We start from the raw sequence: 14,382 nt of genomic DNA on the forward strand, positions 1-14,382 counted from the left end.
AACACAACAGGGATTTTGTAACCAATTTGGCATGACAGATCAGGTGGACAGTTTCTCGCTAACGCATACATTAGTTTATCTTACAGAGATGAGAAATATGTTACAGAAATGAGAGATGATTGCGGGATTGCGCTAGCAAAAAACATAAAGTTATTAACTAATTAACAACTGGTGTAACATTTACGACTATCTGGTGGCTCCATTAGCCCTCGGAGTTTAGTTAACGACCAAAAAGGGGGAAAACAGAACAGAACTATCATCCACATTCTACATGCTGAGTTTTCAGCTGCACATGAAGTTAGATGGTCGGAGTTCACGCTTTTCAGTACTGCACAGGCTGATTCTGAAGTCCAGGTAGACGAGTCAATTGAATCATCAATCTCTGGCAAAACAACAGGGCTACCGCTGCAAGGCATCTTCCAAAAAAAACTGCAAACCTCTTTCTGCCAATATGCTAATTGCTGAGTCGAACTCAAAAGGTACAAAAAATATGGATGCGCTCATGGCTTCGTCCATGTAAGCTTGGGGCCCCCTCTCTTGGTAAGCAGGCACACCATTTGATTGACCCAAAAGTTGCACCCAGACTTACCCATCTGCAGGAGAGATTAAAAGTCATGAGAATGAGAACCATATAAAGATGGAGGTATTACAATGCACATAAATTTATGGCTATTTTCTAGGCACCAGACAAATATCTACTTTTCATCCTTGCAGAATATGTTTCGCTTAAATCCAAACAAAACCGTGTTGCTTATCTGAATATTGTTATCTTAAACAACTATATCAATATGTCAACATCACATGCAAGCTTTGCTTGGAATTACCAAGGATGGGGAGACTGTTGTGAAACATCACCATTGCAAGTGCCATCACCATTTTTGCTGCTGTCCATATGCTCTGTGACCCCAGAACCTAGGGGGTCAGCACTTGCAACAGAGCAAAGAGAATCTTCAATGGCCACATCAGATAGTTTTCCGGCCTTGTTTGCAGAGGAAACGGCACCCACTGTAAAAACGGTTACTCACCATTAAGTAAAAGGATAACAAAGAACTGGGATATCAATAAGGAATAAGTCATTTGTTCTGACCTCCTGAGGGACATGGGTCTTTGTCAGGTAAAGCCTTCTTCAGCAATGGCTTTTGGAGAAGACCTGTACCAGGAAAAACTAACATGCTGATAGCCTTCACTTCTTGCTTCTCAGAATCTTCAAGTGGACTAAAACCAAATTTAGATGTCCAGGTGTCCACAAGTTCTGATATAGCAGGAATGATCAACTTCTCAACGTTGAGAGAGCTGAGGATCTGAAATGGAAAAGCGGAAGGAAATAACAATAATAAGAGTTAGATAAGTTCAATTAAACAAGACATCAAGTTAGTAATATATAGCATATTATGGTCATCATATATACAAAGTCCACAGACAGGTTAAATATGCTATTGATAGCGACGCACTCTTTTGGGGAAAAAAGAAGTACTAGTCCACATTGGGTTCAACAGTGCAAGGTGCACATTTGTACAGCGGTACCAGGATTGCACATGTTCAAACTTCGAAAAGGCACACATTAAGGGAACTAACATTGAAGATATAAGGGGCTCAATGCATTTTCTTGAAACAATATGCTACATCCTACATTAGCAATAGCACCATGAAACACGCATGCAAGGATCTGGATTCTGGGCTCAGATCAAGATACCATTTCAATTCCATCTAGAAGCCGGCGGCACATTCCTTGACGCCTGTACATATTCCGGGTACCAATGAACGGCATCTCAGCTAACTTGGTTCCATGTATCCTGTTTAAGAACAAAAGATGGTAACAATAAATCGTATCAAAGTCCAGCAATTCAAGAAAGAAACCCAACTAAGAGCAGCCAGAGTCTCTGTTTGTGTTTACTCATCCTATAATTCATGTAACAATAAGACAAAACAGCAGTGTGCAGAAAAATAGAAGGTAAATAAAATGTTCTGACAGATGTTAGCAAACTATAGAAAGTTCACACAAAGACGTAATGAATTTTGTAAACTATAAATTTCATCAGACCGACATGAATACACCTCCCTAAACGAAGCATTCAAATCTTAGTAGTAAAGAAGAAAACAAAATGTGAAGGGAGATTTGCCACCATGGCACTGCAGATACCGCAGGTGACTCCTCAACACCACCATGCAATTATACATAAGAAAACACTGAGCATTTCAGTAAGGGTATAATTTCCTTCAGATTTTGGAACATAAAATGGTTATTCCAATCATGTAGAGTATTTAGAGAACATGGGTACGGCCATTGTTTAGAACTCTAAGTAGTAAAGTAAGGTGCTAAACAAGATCAACACTATTGCAAAATTACCAAACCAGAAGGCAGTTTTGTTTGAAAATCAAAAAACGAATTGACTCAAATAACAGTGGTTCCTGGTATGGTTGCTATTAGGAGCATCTTTGTGCCCAGTACACTGAGACAAACATTGGTTTGTTTAAAGGGTTTTTAGAGCACATTGTATGCTTCTTCTCATATGCTGCAACGTGCTGGCATTCAGTGCTATATAGATGCCTAGACAGAGTCACAAGATATATCAAGCAAAAGAAAACAAGAGGAAACAACTCACCTGACAGATGCTGCAGCTATCATTTCATCTCCATGTTCCAAAATAAATATATAGAATCCACGGAAATCCAATCGGACAAAATTTGATCTGCATGCAAGAAAAGCAAAAATAGAGAACAATCAATCATCTCTGAGAAAAGTTGGAATAACATTTACCATACAGAAAACAAGCTGTAAATGTACATAAAAAACTAGAGCATTTATAAAGAAACCAAAAAATGTTCCAACTTCCAAGCAATGATGCAGGCCACTAAATCAACATAACGGGAACTAACCCACCCATAACAGTGTGTTAAATCAATCCCACTCAAGCTGCATTCATGACCGTGTAAGCATTAGTGATTAGTCCACCCGCCAATCACGTTTGATATATTCTTTTTGAACAATCAATTTGATATATTACATTATAATCGGGATTCTTGACGCCATTAATCACATGGTGCATTGATCTCTTTTGTTATTTGATGTGTGCATAGGTGAAGTTTTACTGCTTACATCCATTGCTTGCTATCGCCTATGCATAGTGTATATTTGGCATATATCCCATATCAGTATATTAATAGTGGTTCCATGAAAATTTGTTTACAAGATATATCATGTGTAGGGCCACATACTAGCACCAAGTGGTATGCAGCCATTGCAAGCTAACCTGCCACATACTACATACAAAGGGACTTGTCAAAAATAGGTCTGAGTCGACCTGACACAAAGCCACACCCTATGCCTTAGGCCATAACAAATCATGACATGGATGGAGTAGATCAGGACAAGCAAATGCATTCAAAAGTTGTATGTAGGTCAACAGTGATTAAAGCACCCAAGGTGATATGTGCACTATATGTTAGTCCTCAGAATGTTTGTTCAAGAAAATTGGCTTAAATTATCCCACATATAACACAATATGCTTATGGCCCCATGGTGCTTCCTAACCCTGTTTTATGAGGATATGATCGAAGTCGTTCCAGGTGAAATTAGTGAACATAATGAAGATGGTTTTATCATTAGAACATTAGATAAACTCACATACCTATTCGCAAAAGATAAACTCACATACCTAAATGTCTAAAATTGAAGGGGCCATTTTTTTTATTATCTCCAGAATATTATGACAACAGTTAAATTCATGAGAGGAAACCCATTTAGTGCACTCAGGTCAATCTATGAGGAGCTATGCACCTGTTTATGCCTTATGTGAAAGATGGTATGTTAACAATGAGCACTGACTTCAGTAATAATGTCAGACCAGCTCATCCCAATGGCCCCACCAACCAAAACACAACCACCAAAATACCAAATACACAGAGGGAGGGAGGGTGTGAGATGTGGAAAGAATTAGAAGGCCAAAGCATTAACAACAATCTGCACGCTTTACCAAGGATAATTAAACTTGCATGGACTACTGCGAGCTGGTAGAAAGACGCGTACCCACAGCTATACACAACATTGCGTATCAAGTTGATGCCAGTTCTCTGGTCAACAATCGGAAGAAAGCATTCATCCATTAACGAAAGCGCAACAGCAATCTTGGAGTTACACTCAACCCTTTCGTCCAAAGCGACAACTGTTTCTGGTACATCATCATGGATGCGCTGAATAACTCGGCATGAAAATTCTTGTTCAAGATCCTTTTTGACTCCCAGAAGATTCTGCAATTCCTCAAACAGCTGCATCACACAGATAGTAATTTTAGACTCAATAAATATATCATGGGAACTCAATGGGCGGGGTGGGGCTTGGGAGGAGGGTGCACATCAATGAAAAGAGTAGATAGAGGACAGCTAAACAAGAAGTCTTAATGGTAAACATATTGCCGTTAATAGAGCATTTTATGGAAACACTAAAAACCAAATAAGTGTCTAGTATCAGAAAGCCAAAGATCAGCATGAAATTCACTAGTAGAGAAAAGCTTTTACTAGTTGGATTAAAAAGTATCAGATTCCCAAACCACTAAATGGCTAAATAAAAGTTTATATGTGATTGCATATAGCTATGGAATTCAGTTAAACGGGAAAAATGAATCAGTTACTTGAATTTCCATACATTTCTATGATAGTTGTATCATACGAAGTAAAGATAGTCAGGCATAAAAGGAAATATCATAATCAAAAGAGAAAGCCAGTAGAACAGGCCCTGATAGATGACATATGGTGCAGACAGGGACGGAGTCAATAGGGGGGGCTGGCAGGGGCCATGGCCCCCCTCATGACCTCATTTTTTTCTACAACACGTCTATAGACCAAGAAGAAATTAGCTGCATGTTCTAGTGTTTGCTATATGAATTAACGTAGCTGCCCCCCCCCCCCCCCCCAATTTAATGGCTGAGGTCTCAAACAGCAACATAAAATACAAATGCCATCACAACAATCATGCTCATAGAAAACTACAGCTACAAGGTAGTACATCAAAAAAGGAACGAGACCATGGGGGGAAAGAACAGGAGTCTGAGAAGTATTACAAGTCTGCAACTGTGTTGGCAGAATACATTGCATGATGGATCGGAATCACTGGTTATGGAATCAATCTCAGGAGAGCAGGCTTGGTGATCTGCAGACATCATCATTATGAAGAACTCAAAACATGATGACCATAAGAAAATACAGTAGTAAATAGTAATGAAAATCTGGTGTAAGAATTGTCAAATACTTCAAAGTTGAAAGAACTGTGAAGAAATAATATACAGAGATCACATACACATCTCATCGCACTGGGAACAACTACGCAATGAAGAATCAGCATCAGCAATGTCTTCAGTATCATCACTAGAATGTTCATGACAAAATTTACATGAGCAGTTTGCACAACACCAGTCATCTGAGGGAAGTGCCTACAAAATTGGAAGTTCATATCAATTAGAGAATACATCACTGAAAACATTAATCAATTCTTATCAGCACAGAAAACTGGAGTAGTGGAGTACTATTATTGGTATTTCAAAATTTTTATCATGTCCTAATGCAGGAACAGCTAAATTTTAAAAAGCAGGCACATAAAATGAAATGCTGCCAAATTTTCTGATTCAATCTAAAGAAATGTTACGTTTAGTAAAAAATGATTAAGCAAATGGCCTCCCACAATACTGATGTCAAAAGCAAAAATATATACCTCCAGTCCTAGACAACTCATGTGGAATGTCGAGGGGCATCCATCACAGCAGATCAAATTGCCTCCATCGCCGCAAATACCACATGTGTCATCATTGGGGTCATCACCCTCAATGCTAATAGGAAAGAAATCCTGCCTTTCAGAATCAGATTGCTTATTCCATGCATTAGTAAGACAGTGCATGAGATCAATGTCCAGCCCATCTACAACTATGTTTCTGTATGGCTTCTTCACGTCACCGCCAGCATGAGCCACAAATTCAAGCACTGCAAGGACCTCACTACAGCAGCTGCAGTTAATCCCATCCCTAGTGACTATACCTTCCAGTAAAACTTTTGAGTGGCTTTCATCCATACATTTCAACTTAGTGTTCACCGATAGAATATCCAGATCAATCAACCAGGAGAAAATCGTACGTTTCCACTCATATGGAACAAAACCATCAGTGCTGCTGTCAGACTCCTTGTTGGATCCACGAGCAAGTAGAGCACAGCCACCTCGCTTTTTTCTATCATTTCCTAAATGTAGTCTTCTCGATTTTGTAATCTTATTCCTCTTTACCTTTGACGCACCCTTTCTAAATGCTTTCTTTCTCAGCCTTTGAATCTCTACTTTGGTTGTTCGTTTGTTTACAACAACTCTTTTTAATTTGCTAAGGATATCCTCTGTTAATGTACAACCTGAAGAATTAGAGGCTTGCCTTTTGCCAGGGCTACCAACAGATTTTTTTGATAAACTCTGGCCTTTAGAGCTGTCCTTTTGCTCAGATTCCATAGTTTCACGAAACGCATAATATGCTTTTGTGACTGACCAGTAAGATCCTTTGCCACTAGGAGGTATATACACAGAATCCATGTAATTTCTACCATTCCTGGGTCTTAAATCAATCGTCCAACCAGCACCTAGAAGTATGGCCTTTATCTCATCACTTATTTTTTGCTTTTCTTCGCGAAGACTTCCTGTATTTATCTGCTCACTTGGGCTTGCAGTGTTCATAGTGGAAGCTCTATCTGACCTCCCCTTACCTTCAGGCACCTTCACTTTCCCCTTTCCTGCTTGCAGAGATAAGGAGCTAGATTCAGAACTAGTCAGAACAGGCCTACCCAAACGACCAGCTTTGGAACGAGCAGAAGCATGCTTCAACTTAGATCCAGCCTTTTGTTTATGCCCAGATTTTTTCCTTTTCTGCTGATTCTTTTTCACAACAATGTCTTCTTCAGAATCACTAGAGTCATCTTGTTGTGGCACGACAAGGGCAGCAGCATCACGACTACGTCCTCTACGAGTTCTCCTGTAGGAAGTATCACGGCCAATCTCATCATCATCAGATTGATCCTGTGTCAGCTTGATATCATTTTGATTAGTGCGGTTAGAAGATCTGCTCGACAAACTTGTTTGATTGCGATGCTGCCGTTCCCTCAGAACACGTTTATTTCCTGAATCACAGTTCTTCCCAACAACCTTCTCTCCAGAAGACTTATTCGGTTGCTCTATATCTGGATCAGAAGATGTATTTCTTGTCTTTTTCATGGATGGCATGGCAATTGGTGACCTTCCAGCAATTTTATCAAGCCCTGATTCCAATATCCTCTTCTTGCTGGCAACAATCTTCGCACCAACAGACATTACTGGTTTCTGCACAGGAGTCTTATTTTCGGATTTAACTCCATCAGAATCCGTATGCTCCATATCATTTTTCTCAGTGATGGCTGAACCAGAGATATTCTGATCCACTGCAGAAACAGCAGCTTCAGTTGCTTTCTTGACAATGCTGATGCTTCTCGCAAGTGGTTGCGACTTCAAATTTACCTTTGTTTCATTTTCTGATTCCTCATTCTCTGTGGCATTTGCATGATTATCATTCTCAGTGACACCTAAGTCTCTTCGATCAATAACCTTTCCTTTCACTGTTTGCTTCTTCATAATGGTATTACGCTCTACCAGCTCAGCATGGTGAGTTTTCGGGGATACTGTACTGCTCACTTTCCTTGTATAGTGAGCAACAACATCTCTCTTCCTCCCTTTGCTTCCTAATGTAGCCTCATTTGTGGTAGTTTTGCATGAGCTTCCAGAAACTTCCCTCTGTCTAACTGTAGCTGACCTTGTAACTCGCTTCTCAAATCGCAACTCCTCTTCGCATTTCACCTGCTTTGCCTCACACGATTTTCTAGATATCGACTTTCTCCTTGTAAACACAATGTCACGTGATGAAGCATCATTGGTTTCATTCACAGGACTGCCCATCTCATCCTGCTTAGTGCACTCAGTTAGATCAGTGTGGTTATCTACTGTGCATCTTCCATTCTCAGTCAAAGAAATCTCAGTTTCTGTACATAAATTGTCATTGTGAGAATGCTTCTCAACTTTCTGATCTCCACTGTGAGGTACCACTCCATCGGTACAAACCACTGTATCCTCATGCTCAACAGATTCTAATCCACTGTTTGGGCTGGTGCTTCTTAAACATGTGCTCTTGCTATCATCATTTGCAGCAACTAAGTCTATGACCTCACCCTGGCAAGGCCCATGGATCACCTCATTAGCTTGGGACTCATCAACACTCAAACTGATTGTTCCAGCTCTAGACTCATTCTGCACCTCGTGAGTTACAGCAGAAATGTTCTCATATGACTTGATTCTCTTATCGTCAGATTCTGCAATGTTACCTTGAGTGCCTAAGCCATGACCTTGGGCAAATTCTGTCGCGGAAAGACCAGACATTTCCATATTATTTTCAGGACGAGCTGACTCTTCCGAGACATTGCTCACATTCACCTTAACCAATCCATTGCCTTCCTCACCATTGCAAGCATGTGCTGTCAGCACCCCGCTTTTGCAAGCCTCAACAATAACCTCAGAGTGTTTCCTCTCCAAACTGTCAGTTTCAGCCTCAGCTCGCAGCCTCATGGCATTGGACCTCAACACCCTTTTTGTTACAGTCCCATTCTCATCCGCCGAACCCCTCGTCACTTCCTTTCTTTTCCTCCCAGTCAAGGCAGGCCCTCCGCCGAGATCCTCATCACCAGAAGACTTGTTTGCCTCCAAGGAGGCGGGAACCTTCTTCAAATCCTTTGTTGTGCCTTCTTCCATTCCTGGCATTGGAGTTCCCTTAGAGCCGTTATGGCCCATTTCAAGCCCCTGCAGAAGGTCAAAAACCACATGAGATGATCAGACCTCGCTGTCCCTGTCATCTGCTGTTCACAAAATAGTAAACCAACTAAACAGCGCAATCTAGCCTAAACCCTAGTTTAAACCTACTCCGCCAGCCCGACCTGATTAATAAAATTCCGGGCAATGCAAAACAAAACGGGCAACAAAATGGACCAAAAGTGGCTACTTTAATTCGGTTTCCATTAAAAAAAACTAGTCTGAAGCCAAGACCACGCACCAGCCCCCTACCGAGAGAAAGGAAGCTAGCAAAACATCGCCCAGGTAAGAAAAGAGCAAAATTCCTGGCGAAATTTCGGAGGGGAAGCAACTCACCGCGGCGTCTGGCATGGGGGTTCCGTTGAACCCCCAAAATTTCCGGGGAATTCGGCACCACGAAGCCCTGTGGCGTCAACCGCTGCCGCCCGCCGATCTCCAGCGGCCGAAGAGCAACCACCTAATCAAACCACCCAAACGGATGAACGGGTCAGTACGGCGCCACTCAGCGCAAAAATCCGCGTCAAACCGAACCGGAACGGAGGTGGATTTGAATTCCTCTCAGAACAAGGGGAAAAAACTCCTCCTCGAACCAGGGAATCCATCCGCCACCCCCCACCAAAGCAAGAGCAGGGGACGAACCACTCACCGGCGGGAGCAGGAGAGGAGCGACCCCACCCGTCTCCCCCCTCCCGGCGGGCGGATCTCCGGCCAGGCGCCGCGGCGGGGTCCAGGAGAGGAGGCGCGGCGGGCGGAGGATCCAGCGGCGAGCAGTGGGAACTGGGGGGGGGAGAGAGAGGAGAAGGGACCGGCGGCCTTGCGCTGTGCTCTCGCGTTTCCCCTGACTGGGGTGGGGGGGTTTTATTTGTTTGTTTTTGGGATCATCCTGCGTTGATAGTGTGCGCGTCGGGTGGGCGGCACCGGTAGCTGACCCGCGGGGCCTGCGCCGCAGCCGCGCGGCGCGGCCGGGGCCGTGGCGTGGAGAACCAGGACGCGGGCGGGCTGCGTCGGGGGTTGAGTGGGCCGCGTGCCTGGGAGAGTGTGGGTGCGAGAGGTCAGAGTCACGATTGGTTTTTGAATGTTTGGGGTGTGGACTGACATTTTCCCTCCAGTTTCTAGCTCTGCTGGTTGTCAGACTAGAGTAGCTGGCCCCTGGCCGGCTGCTGCAAGCCTGCAAGCACAGTGGCGGCCTGGCGACTATGCGTGACTATGACTTGGAGGAAAAGGTAGACGAGGAGACAAACATGCTCGATTTGATGCCTGGGATTTCCCTCTGCTGTGTGGAGTGGGAAAAGGAACGTGTCAGAGTGATTTTAGCCTTGGAGAAGCTATGCTCGTGCAAGTCCACGGGCATGTATCCTTTCATCGCTTTCATGTTTAGATTTTCATTGAATTTGAATAGTATATCGTCTCAAAAGAACAAAAATCAGATAGCGACGAGGTCGTACGGTGCGGCTAGATTTGATTGAAATTACTAGATGGCTTATTGTATCAAGAAAACGGTTTGAATCATGCGGTGCTTGGTAGGTTTGTAATCCCATCTCACTGGCTTAGGGCCTGTTTGGCAACCATGTGTTAAAGTTTAACACATGTCACATCGGATGTTTGGATGCTAATTAGGAGTATTAAACATAGGCTAATTATAAAACTAATTGCACAGATGGAGTGTAATTCACGAGACGAATCTATTAAGCCTAATTAGTCCATGATTTGATAATGTGGTGCTACAGTAACCAATTGCTAATGATGGATTAATTAGGCTTAATAGATTCGTCTCGCGAATTAGCACAGGGTTCTGCAATTAGTTTTATAATTAGCTCATATTTAGTTCTCCTAATTAGCATCCGAACATCCGATGTGACACTGTTAAAGTTTAACACCTCGTATCCAAACACCCTCTTAGTGAGTAGTGACCGACAATTTACTTGGTTCGTTGTGCAAAATAGGATTTAGTCGGTTAGTGTTTAGCGACTTGTATGTTGCATGGGTTAGGGTTTTAGTGTCTAGTGGTTTGTAGATCGAATATGCATGGAGTAAATGATGTTGTTATATGTCACCGATCTCATAATGACTTTAACGGTTGACTGTTCACTCAACGGTTGATGGCTCACTCGGGTGTTTTATTTAATTATTTGTTTAGTGGATGCGCATGGTAAATTCGTAAACCATGGAGGGATGGAGTTATATATTACTTTGTGAAAAGAAAATGTTTCACTTGAGTAAAAACTTTTTATATTTGGATGCATTGTTAGATGAATTGATTATATATTCTGTTGCAATTAATTGATACGTCAAACTACATTCGTGATGAAGAATGAGTTATGTTGTAAAAAAAAATCGTCGATAGGAGTTTACAGTCACTGTCAATAAATAACGGAATGTTTGAATTGCTACTAATAATCGTCATTGAAAGAGACCTCCGTTCTTAAACCAATGATGTTTATTTTAAATGTTATTTATTTAAGAAGAGTAATGGCGAAGTAGCAAGAGATCTGCAAAGGAAAAAAAACGTCAGGATTTGCAAGAACGTGACATGTTGAACTCCACGTGCCATTCCTCCATCCGCCTCACCGCTCAACTGCTACTATGTCCTACGACAATATAAAAAGCAGCGACACTGCCCACCGCCGCCGCCACAGCGACATCATCGGAGACCACAGCGATGGAAGCCCGACCGAGCAGGATAGAATGCCCGGAGCCCCCCAAGGAGCCCGAGCCGACGAACCCCGGCCGGGTGTTCGACACCGAGCGCGTCGCGCCGAGGGACGCCACGGAGTCGGCCACGGAGCAGCTCGCGCGCGGCGGCAGCCGCGGCGACGGCGCCGTCGACGAGACGTACGACACCAGGGTCAAGATCGCGGAGGCGCTGGAGGGGTCGGCCAGGGCCATCGGGGACAAGCCCGTGGAGCCGTCCGACGCCGCGGCGATACGCGCGGCGGAGGCGAGCGCCGTCGGCGCCGGCGCGGGCCGCGCGGCCGTCGTCGTCCCAGGCGGGGTCGTCGAGCGGGCGCAGGCCGCGGTGGCGGCCAACGCTCGCCTCGCGCTCGTCGGCGAGGACAAGGTCACCATGAACGACGTCCTGACGGTAACCACGCCCTGCACGCACGTGAACTCTGATCGAACGCGTCCGTGGAGGTTGATTTTGTTGTCGCGCCGACGACGTCGTGCCTGCTGCCTTTTTTTTTCAGTGGGAGGCGACGATGAGGCTGCCGACGGGCAAGGCGGTGACGAGCGAGGTCGCGGCGGCAGCTGCGGAGGCGGAAGCGGCGAACGACCCCCGAGGGAAGACGAACCCGCGTGGGGTGAGCGCGGCGCTCGACATGGCGGCGAAGCACAATTCTGAACACGCGCAAGCGTCATGAACGGAGAGGAGCCCAGGCACGCCCTTTCGATCGGCGCAAGGGCAACTTGATCGTAGTCTGTTCGATGAGTTTCACAGTTAGCTTCATCATAGACTGTCCATGGCGAACTAATCAACCTTGCGTCGGATTAGCACTGAATTCACCGTTGAGCTCTGTGCGCGTGGAAAATCAGTGTTCTTGCTGCCATGGAACTTGGAACTTGTACTGCTGCTTCCACGAAATTCTGAACTCTGATTATCGTACAGTGGCTTTGCCGAATCAAGATTTATTCGTTACTCTGCCGCAAAAGAATTACGGATCAACCTGACATGACGCAAATGCCGAGAGGCAAACGTGAAACGAAGTCGGAAGGCAGGGACGCCGGCCGAACGCGCCACGCCCGCGCCGGCCGAACGCGCACTGCCGCGACACGGGTACGAACGCTGGAGCCCGACGACACGAGACACGAGGGCATGGCATGGGCAGCCGCACCTGCTTCCATGCATCGCGAGCGTTCCGCGAGGCTCCGCATGGATGGCACCTGCCGGTTCGCCGACCCCACCGCGCCGAGCAAAGGCGACCACGGACATGCCGTCGTGGACGTGCCCCCAGAAAACCAAGCGCCATAGCGCCTCCGGACACAGCTCCACGTCGCCCCGGCTCCCTTGCGTGTCCCCGCCACGCGCCTCCATGCCTGCCGCTCTAGCCTCTAGCTCTAGCTCGCGGCCTACCTGTATATATGGCGCGCCAAGCCGCCAACTCGACCTCAGCGCTTGGCACTGGCTAGTGGCCGTACTGTCCGTGGAGGAGATCGCCATGAGCCAGGGGCAACCGAGAAGGCCGCCGCAGGGCGAGGCGGCCCCGCAGGTGCCGGACCAGCCCATCAAGTACGGCGACGTGTTCGACGTCACGGGCGACCTGGCCGACCGGCCCGTGGCGCCCAGGGACGCCGCGCTGCTGCAGTCGGCGGAGCAGGCCGTGCTGGGCCGGACGCAGAGGGGCGGGCCCGCCGCCGTCCTGCAGTCCGCGGCCGCGCTCAACGCGCGCGCGGGCCACGTCGGGAAGGGCCAGATCACGGGACCCGCCGCCGACGCCGGCGCCACCGTCACGGAAGCCGAGCTCCCGGGCCTCCGCGTCGTCACCGAGTCCGTCGGTGGGCAGGCCGTGGCGAAGCTCGTGACCCCGGCGCCGGTCGTGGCAACGGACCCGTCGGGCGCGGCGGACCAGGACGCGGTGACCATCGGCCGCGCGCTGGAGGCCGTGGCCGCCACGGCCGCCGGGGGCAAGCCGGTGGACCAGAGCGACGCGGCTGCCGTCCAGGCCGCCGAGATGTGCGCCACGGCGTCAAGCGCCACCGCCCCCGGAGGCGTGGCCGCGGCGGCGCAGGCGGCGGCCGACCACAACGCCCGCGCCGCGCGCGACGAGGACAAGGTCAAGCTCCGCGACGTCCTCTCGGTGCGCTCTACTCAGCTTTCCCTCTCTTGTCTTTTGATTCGCACAGCTGTGGCGTGGTAGTGACTGTGCGGACCTTGGACTTGGATGGCCTGTGCGCGCAGAACGCGAGGGAGAAGATGCCGGCGGACAGGGGAGCAACGGGGGAGGACGCCGAGAGGGTCGTGTCTGCTGAGATACGGAACAAGCTGGACATGGCGACCACGCTGGGCGGTGTGGCGGAAGCGGTGACCACCGCGGCGAGGCTCAACCAGGAGCGCCCGTAGCGTACTGTGTCCGTTTTAACATGGAAGGCTGGAAGTGTACGAAAGCACGTACGTATGCAGGAGTCTACTCTTGCTCTCTCTTGTAAAAAGATGTGAATATCGCTGAATGTAGCGGCAATAAGCCTTTTGTGAATTCAATGTCTGTCTCCATGTCAAACTTCGTACTATACCAGAACTGAAATACAGAACGAGACACAGAAACTGCTATATGTGATGCAAGACTTTCTTTTAAGTCAGGAGGATGCCGGCCTGAAAACAGCCTTAGTAGTCTGAGTTCAGGACACAGGAGAACCTTAATTTTTTTAAAAAAAAAGCGAAATAACATGATGCGATGCTGTCCTCTACTTCCAATCAGGAGAGAGCAGGCCTGATTCTCTCAGTTCTTTTTAGTGATCCAATGGAGGATTTTATAGACAGGAAATTTCAGTGTGACATGACATGAACATACAAAGTACGTGCTGCTCAACAGACAGAT

The 14,382-nt window shown here is 46.6% G+C and overlaps 3 protein-coding genes across 5 annotated transcripts; 2 read left to right on the top strand and 1 right to left on the bottom strand.

Moving 5' to 3' along the window:
- Nucleotides 1-13: 13 nt before the first annotated feature.
- Nucleotides 14-9,686, bottom strand: LOC101774449. 3 transcript variants are annotated; one of them, XM_004981737.3, is made up of 11 exons: nucleotides 9,498-9,686; nucleotides 9,188-9,308; nucleotides 5,705-8,842; nucleotides 5,294-5,426; nucleotides 5,058-5,146; nucleotides 4,028-4,266; nucleotides 2,604-2,690; nucleotides 1,694-1,793; nucleotides 1,088-1,301; nucleotides 856-1,005; nucleotides 14-593 (listed from the first exon to the last, which is right to left on the bottom strand). In XM_004981737.3, exons 2-11 carry the CDS (start codon nucleotides 9,200-9,202, stop codon nucleotides 586-588), a joined length of 4,173 nt encoding a protein of 1,390 aa, XP_004981794.1. In that variant the 5' UTR covers nucleotides 9,203-9,308; nucleotides 9,498-9,686; the 3' UTR covers nucleotides 14-585. The 3 variants fall into 3 exon arrangements, with proteins under 3 accessions (XP_004981794.1, XP_004981793.1, XP_022678791.1); XM_004981736.3 differs by having other exon boundaries at nucleotides 825-1,005; XM_022823056.1 differs by having other exon boundaries at nucleotides 825-1,005; nucleotides 9,491-9,686.
- A 1,824-nt stretch (nucleotides 9,687-11,510) lies between these two features.
- On the top strand, nucleotides 11,511-12,210 carry LOC101785655 (late embryogenesis abundant protein 3). Its single transcript, XM_004986178.1, has 2 exons — nucleotides 11,511-11,933; nucleotides 12,037-12,210. The coding sequence occupies exons 1-2, from the start codon at nucleotides 11,511-11,513 to the stop codon at nucleotides 12,208-12,210; spliced, it is 597 nt and encodes a 198-aa protein (XP_004986235.1).
- Nucleotides 12,211-13,005: 795 nt separating this feature from the next.
- Nucleotides 13,006-13,933, top strand: LOC101786055 (late embryogenesis abundant protein D-34). The gene is made up of 2 exons (XM_004986179.2): nucleotides 13,006-13,644; nucleotides 13,746-13,933. The coding sequence occupies exons 1-2, from the start codon at nucleotides 13,006-13,008 to the stop codon at nucleotides 13,905-13,907; spliced, it is 801 nt and encodes a 266-aa protein (XP_004986236.1). The 3' UTR covers nucleotides 13,908-13,933.
- The last annotated feature ends 449 nt before the right edge of the window (nucleotides 13,934-14,382 follow it).

The sequence above is a fragment of the Setaria italica genome, chromosome IX (assembly GCF_000263155.2).
Source record: "Setaria italica strain Yugu1 chromosome IX, Setaria_italica_v2.0, whole genome shotgun sequence".
NCBI lineage: Eukaryota > Viridiplantae > Streptophyta > Magnoliopsida > Poales > Poaceae > Setaria > Setaria italica.

Coding starts and splice junctions, on each gene's coding strand:
- LOC101774449 (XM_004981736.3), bottom strand. Junction 4,267..5,057: donor GCCAACACAGTTGCAGACTT/GTAATACTTCTC, acceptor TGTGTGATGCAG/CTGTTTGAGGAATTGCAGAA. Junction 2,691..4,027: donor AATGTTGTGTATAGCTGTGG/GTACGCGTCTTT, acceptor TCTTGCATGCAG/ATCAAATTTTGTCCGATTGG.
- LOC101785655 (XM_004986178.1), top strand. CDS start 11,511: ATGGAAGCCCGACCGAGCAGGATAGAATGCCCGGAGCCCCCCAAGGAG. Junction 11,934..12,036: donor CCATGAACGACGTCCTGACG/GTAACCACGCCC, acceptor TTTTTTTTTCAG/TGGGAGGCGACGATGAGGCT.
- LOC101786055 (XM_004986179.2), top strand. CDS start 13,006: ATGAGCCAGGGGCAACCGAGAAGGCCGCCGCAGGGCGAGGCGGCCCCG. Junction 13,645..13,745: donor AGCTCCGCGACGTCCTCTCG/GTGCGCTCTACT, acceptor CTGTGCGCGCAG/AACGCGAGGGAGAAGATGCC.